Raw genomic sequence first — 14273 nt, 5'->3', positions numbered from 1 at the left:
CCCCTTTCCACTTTCCACGCCGCTTCCTCTAAGCTTGGAGTTTCCTCCGCTGCTCAAAAAACCTCCCCGCTTCCTTCCGCTCCTGCTCACGGGACTTCCTGCTAAGAATTTCCAAGCCAAGTCTGTCCCTGATTCTCCTTAGCGCAGTTAATTGTCTCAAAAGCATAAACGGCTCAATGAATCCTCAGCCTCGGCCGGTTGCAAAAATTGAGCTTTCCGAAAGCCGTCAGCGCTAAACGTAGCCAGAAGACCCGTCAGGGAACACAATCCCAAACCAAGGAATGCCCTTTATTCATCACCAGAAGCAGGAAAGATCCTTTAACTTTCCATTTTCTGACATCCTGCCTTCCAGGATATTATACAATGGGGGGCGGCTATAAATATCCCCTGAAAAAGGCTAAGAGATTTTAGACCCTCAATCCAATTTTCATTAGCAGAATGTATCAAGGAGGGGCAGTGTTAGACGCAACCTCTGAGGTTTGTCCAAAAAAATGTTTTCCAAACCCTCGGGCCCTCCTCCGGCTAGGAAGATAGAATATCTTCATTTACAGAAACTCAGGAATGGGGATTGAGTTGCAATTTTCCTGCTCTAAGGGGATCTCAGAAAATCTGCATTCGGATTCATTTGATCGTATTTATTGAGCGCTTACTGTGTGCAGAGCCCGGGCTTGGGAGTCAGAGGTCATGGGTTCAAATCCTGCCTCCGCCACTTGTCAGCGGTGTGACTTTGGGCAAGGCACTTCACTTCTCGGTGCCTCAGTTATATCATCTGTAAAATGGGGATTTACCGTGAGCCTCACGTGGGTCAACTTGATGACCCTGTCTCTCCCCCAGTGCTTAGAACAGTGCTCGGCACCTAGTAAGCGCTTACAAATACCAACATGATTATTAATATTATGAAGAAATATTATCATTAGTGCAGCGTGGCTCAGTGGAAAGAGCTCGGGCTTGGGAGTCAGAGGTCATGGGTTCGACTCCCGGCTCTGCCACTTGTCAACTGTGTGACTGTGGGCGAGTCACTTCACTTCTCTGTGCCTCAGTTACCTCATCTGTATAATGGGGATTAACTGTGAGCCTCACGTGGAACAACCTGATGACCCTGTCTCTCCCCCAGCGCTTAGAACAGTGCTCTGCACATAGTAAGCGCTTAACAAATACCAACAGGATCATTATTATTCTCCGGGCCTCAGTTCCCTCATGGGGACAGTGGACATGAAGCCGGTGAGCCCCACGTGGGACAACCTGATGACCCTGTCTCTCCCCCAGCGCTTAGAACAGTGCTCTGCACATAGTAAGCGCTTAACAAATACCAACAGGATTATTATTATGAAGAAATGTTATCGTCCGTTGCCGACTTGTTCATTCCAAGCGCTTAGTCCAGTGCTCTGCACATAGTAAGCGCTCAATAAATACTATTGAATGAATGAATGAATGATTTTGATCTCCCTCTGCTCCCTGCTGCCCCGGCAGCCCCCCCCCGTGCCGGTCCCGGCCGCTAGGGGGCGCCCACCGCCGAGTAAAGAGGGAGGGGCGTGGCCAGCGGAAGGCCACGCCCCTCGCCGGCTGCCATTGGCGGACACCGCCCGGCGCTGCCCGCTGATTGGCTGACTGGCATCGCCCCGCCCCCCCAAAGGGGTTTAAAAGGGGGAAGCGGCCGAGCGGGGCGAGCGGTTTGTGTTGCTGCCGTCCAGGGATGGGGAGGGGTCAGGGGTCACCGCCGCGGAGGCTGCCGGGAGTCTTGCTCTCTTGGCCACTATGGGGGCTACTTTGGGGGCTACTGTTGGGACTCCTGCTGGGGCTGCCCGGGCCTGGGTTGTGCCTCAGCCGGCGGGACCTCTTCCCCTACGGCCCCGACCACGGAGACCTGCAGCTGCAGCCCGGACACCGCGGCCTGGCCCCGCCGCTCCCCCTCCGACGCCCGCTCCGCTTCTACCAGCAGGAAGGCCTGCGCAACGTCTATGTGAGGGTCGGGGCGACGGGGAGGGACGCGGGGGGACGGGCGCATCTGGGCGGGGGGGGGGCCTCCACACCCCCGGCTCAAGGGGAGTCGCAGGTCCTGGGTTCTAGTCCTGCCTCCGCCACTTAATAACAGCGGTGGGGTTTGGCAAGCGCCTACTAAGCACTGTGCTAAGCGCTGGGGTGGTCAGGTTGTCTCCCGGGGGCTCGCAGTTTTCGTCCCCGTTTGACAGATGAGGGAACTGAGGCTCAGAGGTTAATAATGTTGGTATCTGTTAAGCGCTTACTACGTGCAGAGCACTGTTCTAAGCGCTGGGGGAGTACAGGGTCATCAGGTGGTCCCACGTGAGGCTCACAGTCCTCATCCCCATTTGACAGATGAGGGAACTGAGGTGCAGAGGTTAATAATGTTGGTATCTGTTAAGCGCTTACGATGTGCAGAGCACTGTTCTAAGCGCTGGGGGAGATACAGGGTCATCAGGTGGTTCCACGTGAGGCTCACAGTCCTCATCCCCATTTGAAAGATGAGGCAGCTGAGGCCCGGAGAATAATAATAATAATGTTGATATTCGTTAAGCACTTACTATGTGCAGAGCACTGTTCTAAGAGCTGGGGGAGATACAGGGTCAACAGGTGGTCCCCCGTGAGACTCACAGTCTTCATCCCCATTTGACAGATGAGGTAACAGGCCCAGAGAAGCGAAGCGACTTGCCCAAAGTCACCCAGCTGGCGCGTGGCGGAGGCGGGATTTGAACCCATGACCTCTGACTCCCAAGCCAGTTTCCACTGAGCCACGCTGCTTCCCCCGTCACTCACTCGTCTGCCCCGGTGACCTGGGGAGAGTCGCTTCACTTCTCGGGGCCTCGGGTCCTTCCTTTGGAAAATGGGAATGGAGGCTGGGACAGGGACTGTGTCTCATCCCATTTCCTTATATCCCCCCCCAGCGCTTAGTACAGTGCCTGGCACACAGCAAGCATGCTTAATAAACACCGTTATTAGTATTATCATTGCTATTCATCCCGCCTCCGCTACTTGTCTGCTGGGTGACCTTGGGGAAGCCGCTGCCCTGAGGGTGGCTGCTTAGCGGCTTGGGAGTCAGAGGATCTGGGTTCTAATCCTCCACTACTTCTCTGCTGGGTGACCTTGGGCAAGCCACTTGACATCTCTGTGCCCCAGTTACCTCATCTGTAAAATGGGGATTAAGATCGTGAGCCCCTCATGGGACGACCTTGTATCTATCCCAGTGCTCAGAACAGGGCTTGGCACAGAGTAAGCGCTTAACAAATACCGTAATAATAATAATAATCTGATCCCGGGCCCTGGGTAGAGAACCGGACTAGACCGTGAGCTTGTTGTGAGCGGGGAATGTGTCTGTTTTGATCCTCTCCCAAACGCTTAGTACTGTGCTCCACACCCAGTAAGCGCTCAATAAATACGATTAGATGAAAAATCCTGGGGTGCCCCCTGAGGTGGGGTGTCCGTGGCCTCGAGGGGCCTCTGATTTGGACAGCCCCCCAACCAGCGGAAGCAGAGGCGGGGAAGGGTTTGGCCTAGGCCCAACGGAACACGGGAACGACTCCACGTCCTGTCCTGCCCCAGGCCTGGAGTTCGGCGCTGGAAGTCGGCGCTCTACTTCGCCTGCCGATCTGGAATCGATCCGTCGATCGGTGGCATCGATTAAGCACCCGCAATGTGCAGAGCGCTGTACTGAGCGCTGGGGGGAGTCCAAAACGTCAGAATTAGCGGACACGTTCCCTGCCCGTAATGAGCTGGAAGGAGAGATTCTAGCTTGGCCCAGCTTATAGTGAGAGAGCGGCAAAGGAGACCCCCCCGCCAAACTTCCAGATCCCATTTCCTGACGCATTGTTTTGTTCCCCCTGGGACTCCCCAAAGAGGGCGGCCCTCTGGCCGGCCGTCCTCTGGCCTTTTCCGTTCTCGTGAGCCCGGAGTCCTGCCTGCCACTCGCCGCTTCAAAGCCAGCCTTGTGTAGGAGAAGGCTGTAAACTCCTCTGGCTTTTTCTCATTCCACCCCCCGCCATGAATAGTTAGCTTTGCCCCTTCCGAGGATTGTCCTTTGGACCCCATAAGTGGAAAACCCTCTTACCCCTCCCGCCCCCACCCCAAAAAAAGGCATTTGCAACTGAATTTTCTCCCACCCGGGGGCAGATTCCGCGGAGGACTGGGGGGAGAGGGGTATAGAGGGGGCTGCCTTCTGCCCCCGCCCAGGTACCGTTTTCCCCCCTCTCATCCGTGCGGGGATCGTCTACTCGCACAAGTGGAGCATCGACACCCAGAGGCCGTAACATTTGGCCACCTCCGGGACTGTTGGATGGAGGACTTCAACGCTTTGCAAGGCGTTGAGGCGGTCGGTGTCCAAACATCCGTTCCTAGCAGCAGCCGGAGGGCCTAGGGTCTTATATCCTGGAGCTTCTCCTCGTGGCCAGGGAATGTGTCCCTTTATTGTTGTAGTGGACTCTCCCAAGCGCTTAGCACCGTGCTCTGCACCCATTAAGCGCTCAATAAATGCGCTTGAATGAACGATTGAATGAAACTTCTGCAAAGGAGAGGATTGCATCTCCCCCCCCCCCCAGGTTGGACATCCTGTTCCCTCCTCCCGCGGGTTGAGCCGCAGTTGAGATGTCCTGGGCTTCGCAGATGCGTCCAGCTGTTGTCTGGACGTTGGCCAGCGGGCCGAGGGGAAGAGGTCACGTGCGGAGGAAAACCCTTTCGCTCCCAGATCGCATTCCGGACCGGTCAGACCCGGGGGGGGGGGTGACCTTCTCCCCTCGCCGGTCTCTTTCCGCTCAGGGGACCGGCTCAGATCTCCCCAAATGCTTGGGCTGCCATTCATTCAGCCCAATTTATTGAGCGCTTTCTGGGTGCCGAGCACTGTACGAAGCGCTTGGGAGAGTACCGTACCACAATAAACAGACACGTTTCCTGCCCACAGCGACCTTAGTGTCCTACCTAGCCTCCCTGATGGCCGGGAGGCAGTGTGGCTCAGTGGAAAGAGGGCAGGGCTGTGAGTTGGGAGACCTGAGCTCTATCTGCCCCTTGGCCTGTTGGGTGACTTTAAGCAAAGTCATTTAACCTCTCTGGGCCTCTCTTTTCTCATCCGCAAAATGGGAATGATACTCTGGATCTCTCCCTGTCTCTTGGGAGGCTCCAACGAGGTAATTGCGGGGCTGCACTTTCGGAAAATAAAAGCCCGGGGCAAACTGGTTCTAGGCCCTTAGGATGACTGATCTAATGACTGATTTTCCGGCCCAGCCTTGGCTTCTATTTTTCAAAGACAAGAGTGCAAGGGGAATTTCTTACAAGGACAATGGAAAGAGATAAAGGAAAGGGTCATCTGGAAGTGGAATCAGCACTGAAACCCATTGTTTACCCGGAGCAGCAATTTATCCAAGTGATATTGATTGAGCACCTACGAAGGGCAGAGCACTGTACTAACCTTTTTTTTTTAAATTTAATGGTATTCGTTAAGCCCTTATTCTGTCAAACACTGTTCTAAGTTTTGGGGTAACTACATGTGAATTAAGGTGGACACAGCCCCTGTCCCGAACAGGGCTCACAATCTGAGGGGCAACAGGAGGATCTGTGACTTGCTCAAGGTCACACAACAAGCATCTGGCAGAGGGGAATTAGAACCCAGGTCCTCTGACTCCCAGGCTCTTTCCACTAGGCCACACTGCTTGAAAACGTATACCAGTGGCAGGATAAATGCTTCCTGCCCTCGGGAACTCACGTTCTAAAGGGCATCCGTAAAAACGTTCTCGATTCTGGGCTGGCAAGTCCGTGAGAGGGCATGGTACTAAAAGCCAAGTGGGCAAACCCCGGCAGAAACCATCGGCAGCCACCTCAGGCGGCAGACTGACCTAGGGAGGCCAGCACCACCCACATCCCCACTCGCACCGCCAGACGTCGGCGACCCCGCGGCCCGCTTACGAGTGGCCACCCGGGCCGAACCTTCATCGGCCAGTTTGGTGGGAGAACCGTCATCTGATCCGGAAAGGAAAATCTTCCCCGGCCCCTTTTATTTCTCCCAGCAACTTTGGCTTCAGAAGAGACAGACGGAGCTCCCTGGGGAACCAGCTAATGAGCCACATCCTCCTAGTCCCCCATGCCACAATCTTAACTCTTTGGCGTTTGGCAGTTTGGGGGCCGGGCAGGGGGAGAGCACAGTGGCGGCGACCCTGACTCAAGAGGAAACGGTCTTGGTCGGTTGAAGGGGTGTTGCTAAACTGCCCCCGGGCTTGGTGCTTTCTGTCTGTCCTTTCTTGGAAAGTGACTCGTTGTGAAAGGTCTCCATCTGTGTTTCATTAGGCCCTCGGGTTTTTCAGCACAGAGCCTTCTGGGGGAGGGGGTGGAAGCTCTGGTGTGTTTGTGTGTGTGTGTGTGTGTGAGAGAGAGAAAGAGATATGACCAGAAGGTTTGGCTTGAGCTGGTGAGGTGGGAGGTCAGAGTCTGTTGCTGCTGGAAAAACACCCCTTTTCCCACCCCTCTCAGCCAACACAGCCAGATTCCAGACCGTTGATCCCAACGTGATTCCCTTTTATCTCAAAAGGGGGTGGCCGGGTTGGCTGGGGTTGTCCTGTAACTTGTTTCCAACCTATTTGATTGAAAAAAAATCCCCTCCCTCTACTCATCTGTCGTCTTTTTTCCTTAAGACCAAGCGTTCTATTTCCCAAAGCCAAGAGTTTGGGTCAAAGCCCACCGATTATTTTCCTTCCGCAGCCCGGCACCTTTCCCCAGGGTTTACTACAGTGCTGAGCTCCAACTAAGTAATCCTGCCCTAAATGTAATCAGTGTTAACAGCTCAAAGCTAGTCCCACAGTCAGCGTTTTTATTGTATGTAGAAACCCTGTCTTTGGGACCCTAATAAGATCCTTTTTGTGTCAGAGGGTTGTCAAGGCTTCTAGAGTGTGGTTGGAAAAGCCAATCCCTCATACTTGGGAGGGATATCCCCAGCTTCTGGAGTTTGAGTTGGGCCCCACCCCCTGAAAAGTTCGTGTTGATGTGGGCCCTTATTTCATCCAGTAGTAATTTAGTTTTCTCTAGCTCAATGGCATTCTGTATTTCAAATAGTGTTCTGCACCTACTTGGGTGAAGCAAAATACGCATGCTCTGCTTTCAAGAGACTTGCCATCGAATGGATTTTTTAATAAGAAAGCTATTTGCTGTGGGAGACTCCTTCTTCGCCAATTGAAGGCCTCCTTTTTATAACGTCAGTCATTTACTGAGTCCCTGCTGTGAGCACAGCATTGTACTAAGACCATAAGCTCGCTGTGGGCAAGGAATGTGCTTAATTCTTATATATGACAATATACAACGGTATGTCTGTTTTATTGTTGTATTGTACTCTCCCAAGCGCTTAGGACAGTGCTCTGCACCCAGCAGGCGCTCAGTAAATGCGATTGATACTCAGCAGTTGGGAGAATTCAATAGAAGAAGAAACTGAGAACCCTGTCCCCCAAGGAGCTTGCGATATAGTGGGAAAGGAGGTTAAATTTAGAGGCTCGAGGAGGTTTCTGAATTTCCTCAGGATGCTAGGCGCTTAGGCTTTCCTGGCCCCGTTAACAATCAATGCATGCAGAGCACTGTACTAAGCGCTTGGGAGAGTCCAATACTAGACACGTTCCCTGGCTGCCGCAAGCTTAAAGTCTAGAGTGGGGAGACAGGCATTAATATAAATAACTTATAATATATAACTTATAGATATGTACATAGGTGCCGAGGGGCTAGCAGGTAGTTTGGGAGTGGTGGATTCGAGAGGGGCCAGTCGGCTTAGACATCCAGGAGACCTCAGGGTGATGGGCTTCTGGGGGTAGTTGATAACTGGTCTCTGCCCGCATCCGGTGTCAGAGTGAAACGATTCTCACGCTCCCAAGCGCTCTTGCGATATATAATGCAACTATATATATATATATTGCCGGGAGGGATGCCAGCCTCAACTTCCTCCCCGAGAGGGGCTCGCCGGTGCCGGGGTACACTCGGGAAAGTTGTGTGGGCCTCTCTAGGAATGGGGGGGGGGGGGTCCCGGCTACAGCCTGGATCAGTTTCAGGACAGAGGCCGTGTTTGAACTGCAGTTGTGGCCTCCTCCACCTATGCCGGCTGAGAACGAACTGGTCAAATGGATCGTTTTTGAGTTCTGATTCCTTCTTCCTGTTTCCTCCCCAGCCCATCTTTTAGTGGAAGTATCCAGGGGCGATGCGTTTGCCAAAGATAGGGAGGAGAAGAGGTGACGGACCCTGAATGGTTCATTTGTTCTTATTTTTCTGAACTGGTAAAGCCTTGGTCCTGGGCATGTGGGAATGAACGTTCACCGAGTATCACGAATGTGGTCTACCTGCGAAAAGCATCTGATCTAATGGGGGAGGCGGGCAGGTCCAGGTAGTTCGCAAGCATCCACGTCGGTCTTCCCGTACCCACGATAAGAGCCACGTGTGAGCAAAAATCAGGAAATCGATCAATCAGTGGTGTTTATTGAGCACTTACTGTGTGCACTAGCTGTGCTAAGTGCTTGGGGGACCCGTTCCCTGCTCATGGAATAAATAAGCACTACGGGTGACTGGGAAGACCAGGGGGTGGGGATTAGTCAGGGAAGGCACCCAGGAAAAGGGGGCTTTCGGGGGGCATGGAAGAAGGGGATGGATGGGGGTCGGTGGACTGGAGGAAGGGGGTGTTGCGAGAGAGAGACAGCGTGAGCGAACCAGCCAGCCAGCCCTCCCAAGGTCAGGTGAGATGGTTCGCGGAGGAGGAGCAAAGAGTGCAAGCTGGGGTGCGGTGGGTGGAGGGAGGGAGCAGAAGAGGGGAGAGGTTCTGGGGAGCCTTGAGGCCCATAGCTAGGCGCTTCCGCCCGCTCAGTCCATCAGCCTGAAGCATCCCAGCGCGAGAGAGCGAGAACTCACTCTTTCCGCCACTCCCGCCCTCCGGGCACGCAGGTCTCGACCAATGGGTACATCGCGACGAGCCAGCCGCCAGAAAAGGAAGTCTACCCCGGGAGGTTCCCCCCGACGTTCGGCGCCATAGCCCCTTTCCTGGCGGACCTGGACATCACCGACGGCCGAGGGAAGGTCTTCTACCGGGAAGACTCCTCGCCCGCCATCCTGCAGCTGGCCGTCGACTGCGTCCTCAGAGGGTTCCCCGACCTCCAGTTCCACCCCCTGAGCGCGGTGGTGGTCACGTGGGAATCCGTGGCCCCCTACCTCGGGCCCGATGGGGTCGCGGCTCAGGAAGACCAGGTAAAACCCTCCCTCTCCCCTCACCCCCTCCACCACCACGGGGGCTGGTGGAAGCCTTTCGCGTCGGCTCCTCTTCCGGGCCGGGGGTCCCCGGCGGAAGCCTGTCCAGAATTTTTGAGGTCATGGGGGAAGCGGCGCAGAACTCCCGGCTTAGTACTCCTCTGTGGCTCCCTGAAACCGTCAGGCGAGACAGTGCTCAGCCCAGTTGCGGCTCCCAATGGAAATACGTGAGCGTTAAGGAACTAAGTGCCCCGGAGAGCTCACTACCGGATCGTGGCCTCCAAGGAGGGGTCCTGAGGGACCCTGGGTGAAGCTCACACCCATAGATTGAAAAACAGCATGGCGTAGTGGATAGAGCATGGCCCTGGGCGTCAGAAGGTTGTGGGTTCTAATTGCTGCTCTGCTGGTTGTTTGCTGTGTGTCCGTGGGCAAGTCACTTCACTTCTCTGTGCCTCAGTTACCTTATCTGTAAAATGGGGATTGAGAATGAGTCCCACGTGGGACAGGGACTGCGTCCAACCCGATTTGCTTGCATCCACCCCCGTGCTTAGTTCGGTGCCTGGCACACAGTAAGCGCTCAACAAATAGCACAATGATGATGATAATAATAATGGTATTTGTTAAGTGCGTCCTATTTGCCAGGCCCTGTTCTAAGCGCTGTGGTAGATACAAGGTAATCAGGTTGTCCCACATGGGGCTCACAGTCTTCATCCCCATTTGACAGATGAGGTAACCGAGGCCCAGTGAAGTGACTTGCTCACAGTCACCTGGCTGACAAGTGGCGGAGCCGGGATTAGAACCCACGACCTCTGACTCCCAAGCCCGGGCTCTTTCCACTGAGCCACACCACCACCATTTACATTTTGAATCAATGTGACACGAATCCTCTCTTTCTCACAGAGAAACACTTTCCAGGCGGTGCTGGTGTCCTCCGACTCCAGCTCCTATGCGGTGTTCCTCTATCCCGAAGACGGGCTGCAGTTCTACAGCACCCGCTCGAAGGACACGGGGGACCCGGTCTCCGCCACCGTCGGCTTCAGCCAGGGCTCTCAGGTTGGCCTCTTCTGGACGAGCGACGGCGCCTACAACATATTCGCCAACGACAGAGAGTCGCTCGAGAATCTGGCCAAGTACGCGCTCTCCGTTCTTGCCCGGGGGTCCCCGGGACCCAGCGATTGCCCTGGGTCTAGTCCATTGGTGGATTTGGGCGTGGGCAACCGTCTCAAATAGTCCGTTGGTGTCTGTGGAGGATGGGAGCGGATCATTCCCCCCAGTCCACTGGCGGCTGTAGGAAACATTTTGGGAGAGATTTAGTAATAATGATGATAATTATGGTGGAATTCGTTAAGCGCTTACTAGGTGTCAAGCGCTGTTCTGTGTGGTGCTCTGTGATACAAGTGAATCATGGTGGACACAGTCCCTGCCCACACAGGGCTCACAGTCTAAGTAGGAGGGAAGACAGGTCTCGAGTCCCCATTTTACAGATGGGGAAACTGAGGCCCAAAGAATAATAATCATCATCATAATAACTGTGGTATTTAAGTGCCTAGTATGAGCCAGGCACTGTTCTAAGCGCTGGGTTAGATAAAAGGTAATTGGGTTGGACACAGTCCCTGTCCCATTTGGGGCTCACAGTCTTAATCCCCATTTTACAGATGAGGGAACTGAAGCCCAGAGAAGTGAAGTGACCTGCCCAGGGTCACAGAGCAGACAAGTGGCGGGGCCGGGATTAGGACCCAGGTCCTCCTGACTCCCAGGAGCGGGCGCTTTCTTCTCAACCAAGCCGCTTCCCTGTGCCCCAGTTCTGCAGCCGTTCCCCAGTGTCGGGGAGGGGCATGGCGGTTGAGTGGTCAGGTCGTTCGCCGGGAGGGGTGGTCCCTGAGGGAGGGTCTCTCTGAGAGGGCCGCCCCCTCCTTAGGAGCAGCAACTCTGGACGCCAAGGCATCTGGGTGTTTGAGATCGGGAGCCCGGCCACGGCCAGCGGCGTGGTGGCCGCCGACGTCGGCTCCGGGCCGGACAGCGCCGACTACGAGGACGAGGACGAATTCGACTACGACGCGACGATCGGGTTCAGGAGGTTCCCGGGCGGCGAGAACCCCACCCCCAGCCCGGATGACATCGCCACCGCCGGGGGGCACGGAGAATGGAGCCCGTCCCCGGCCAGTCCGGAGCGACCCTCGGCCGAGGGCCCCACCACCTCCCCGGCCCCCGAGCTGTCCACCGCCTGGACCCAGGCCTACCGGTTTCAGGCCCGCAGCTTTCCTCAGCAGCCCCCGCAGGTCATCGACGTGGATGAAGTGGAAGAGACGGGGATCGGTAAGGTCTCTCGGTGACTGGGAGGGAGGAGGAGGAGAAACAGGCGCGGCCCGGTGGGTGGAGCGGGGGTGCCCCGGGGCGCTCGTAGCCTGAGCTGGCAAAGAGCTCGGATTGTTGACAACGATGGAGCTCACTGGACATCCGGCCCCGCAAAAGCACGGGGGAAGATGCCACTTCATCAGATTCATTCATTCATCGGTATTTGTTGAGCGCTTACCGTGTGCAGAGCACTGTACTAAGCGCCTGGAAAGTACAATTCGGCAACAGATAGAGACAATCCCTACCCAACAACGGGCTCAAAGTCTTGAAGATCAGACCAGACACGGTCCCTGGCCCATGACGGGACCCCCGTCCGAGAAGGAGGGAGACGCGGGCGCCCTATCCCCATTTTACAGATAAAGGAAACCGAGGCCCAGAGGGGTTAAACGGCTTGTCCGAAGTCCCACGGCGGGCCCGGGTTTCAGACCCGGTGTTCCAGAGTCCCGGCCCCGAGCTTTTTTCCACCGGGCCGTGCTACGTCCTCTTGGATTTCCCTGGGGACGGTCGAGTCTCTGCAAGAGTTCTTAGGCGGATTCGGCCGTCTGCTTCCCACATTTTGTATTCCAGCTTCTTCTTTCCCAGATGTTGGGGGTGAGCCCCCTCCCTCCACCACCCCCTTCTCCGCCACCAGATGTGGTAACTTGCAGATGTCTCAGTTTGAGTCTTGTTCTCCTTCCAAGCGCTTGACGTGCCCTTCCCCCCACCCCGGCCCCGGAGAGGGAGGCCGCCGCTTCCCGGTCGCCTCGGTGTCTGGCAGAGGTCACCGCCGTGGCGAGGGAAGACCCCGCCGACCCCCGCGAACGCTCGTTGTTTGGCTCTCTCCGTGCCCCGCACCCCGGGTTTCGGAAGCTGGAGGGGCATCGGGGGGTGGGAGGTCGGGGGGGGGGACTCACGGTCTCCCCCGTCCCTCGTCTCCGACCAGTTTTCAGCTACAACACCGACTCCCGGCAGACGTGCTCCAACAACCGCCACCAGTGCTCCGTCCACGCGGACTGCCGGGACTATGCCACGGGCTTCTGCTGCAGCTGCGTGGCGGGGTACACGGGCAACGGCAGGCAGTGTGTCGCAGAAGGTAACCCGGGAGGGGATAGCTCTCGGAGCGGCCTGGTGTCGACGCAAGCTTCTTCTCTGGCGGGGGGAGGCGGCGCTGACCCCTCTGGTCTCGGTGGGCTACTGGCCACAGCCTCTCGCGTTGGCCGACCCCATTCCTTCTGCTTCCGCTCAATCGATCAGTTAATAAAGATGATGATAGTAATGATAGTACTTATTAAGCGCTTACTATATGCCGGGTATTGTTCTCAGCTCTGGGGTAGATACAAGATAATCGGGTTGGACACGGTCCCTTGTCCCATATGGGACTCACAGTCTTAATCCCCATTTTACAGATGAGGGAACTGAGGCCCAGAGAGATGAAGCGACTTGCCCAAGGTCACCCAGGAGACAAGTGGCGGAGCTGGGATTAGAACCCAGGTCCTCCTGACTCCCAGGCCTTTGGTGTATCCACTAGGCCATGCCTTGGGGTGTCCTAGGTAACGTTCCTCGGCCTCCTGCTACTTAGACCCAAGACCGTGAGTGTCGTGGGCTTGTCCCGGTTGGGGCTGCGGTCGAGGATTAGTCCTGAAAATCTCTCGTTGGGGTGGAAAGAGCCTTGCCCTCCCCGATCCCCGTTATCCGATCGGTCATTGGTCCCACAAATCCTTAGGCTCCGTCACTTCCCCTACTTTGTTTTATTTGAATGTCTTTCTCCCCCGTGGTCTGGAAACTCTTGGTCGGAGATCCCGTCTACCAGTTCTTCTGCATCGAACTTTCCCAAGAACCCAGTACCCAGTGCTTAGTACAGTGCTCCAGCGCTTGCTACGGTGCTTGGCACACACATAGTAAACGCTTAAATACCGTAATTACTATTATCATCGCAAGGCTCTCTGATCAATAAATACCTTCGAGTGATTGCTTGATGGATATTGAGCTCCTCCTCTGTGCAGAGCACTGTCCTGAGCACTTGGGAGAGCCCCCCAGAAGTCAGACACCGGGAGCCCGTCGTCCAGCGTCTTCGCTTCTCGGGTGGGCTGGAGAAGGGGGTCCGGGCGGGCCGTGGCGCTGACTTCTTCTTCCTCCCGCTCCTCCTTTTCCTCTTCCCCCTTGCGTTTCCCGGCCAGGCTCTCCGCAGCGGGTGAACGGCAAGGTGCAGGGGACGATCTACGTGGGGAGCCGCCAGACCCCGTTCGTCTTGGACAACACGGACCTGCACTCCTACGTGGTCATGAACCACGGCCGCTCCTACACGGCCATCAGCACCGTCTCCGAGGCCCTGGGCCCCTCCCTGCTCCCGCTGGCCCCCTTGGGCGGGATCATCGGCTGGATGTTTGCCGTGGAGCAGCAGGGGTTCAAAAACGGCTTCAGCATCACCGGTAACGTCCTCGGGGCCGCGGGGGCGAGCCGGCCTGTCGGACCGCACCTGGGCCTGCGGCCCTGAACCCTAGAGTTATCGCGGTGCCTCTGCCCATATGCCCGGCACGTATTAAGCGCTCAAGAAGTACCGTCGGTATCACTATTTGCTCAGCTAAGGCCCTATCCCACGTGGGGCTCCCAATCTAGCCGGGAGGGAGGGAGAGCGAGCGGAGAGCTTATCCCCATTTCCCGTAGGGTACCACTGAGATACAGAGATGGTGACTTGCTCCGGGCTTCCCACAGCAGACTAGAACCCGGGTCGCCGACCC

At 56.1% G+C, this 14273-nt stretch overlaps 1 protein-coding gene across 3 annotated transcripts in view; it reads left to right on the top strand.

The window, feature by feature from the left end:
* Positions 1 to 1686: 1686 nt before the first annotated feature.
* NID1 (nidogen 1) overlaps positions 1687 to 14273 on the top strand; it is a 37559-nt gene continuing 24972 nt past the window's right edge. For all 3 annotated transcript variants that reach the window (XM_029047263.1, XM_029047262.1, XM_029047261.1), the window contains exons 1-6: positions 1687 to 1960; positions 8902 to 9201; positions 10102 to 10331; positions 11120 to 11517; positions 12479 to 12628; positions 13713 to 13964. In XM_029047263.1, the coding sequence (XP_028903096.1) occupies positions 1694 to 1960; positions 8902 to 9201; positions 10102 to 10331; positions 11120 to 11517; positions 12479 to 12628; positions 13713 to 13964 (1597 nt within the window). In that variant the 5' untranslated portion in view covers positions 1687 to 1693. The remainder of the gene's footprint in view (positions 1961 to 8901; positions 9202 to 10101; positions 10332 to 11119; positions 11518 to 12478; positions 12629 to 13712; positions 13965 to 14273) is intronic.

The sequence above is a fragment of the Ornithorhynchus anatinus genome, chromosome 19, assembly GCF_004115215.2.
Source record: "Ornithorhynchus anatinus isolate Pmale09 chromosome 19, mOrnAna1.pri.v4, whole genome shotgun sequence".
Classification (NCBI taxonomy): Eukaryota; Metazoa; Chordata; class Mammalia; order Monotremata; family Ornithorhynchidae; genus Ornithorhynchus; species Ornithorhynchus anatinus.
This window is presented reverse-complemented; position numbering and strand designations above follow the sequence as displayed.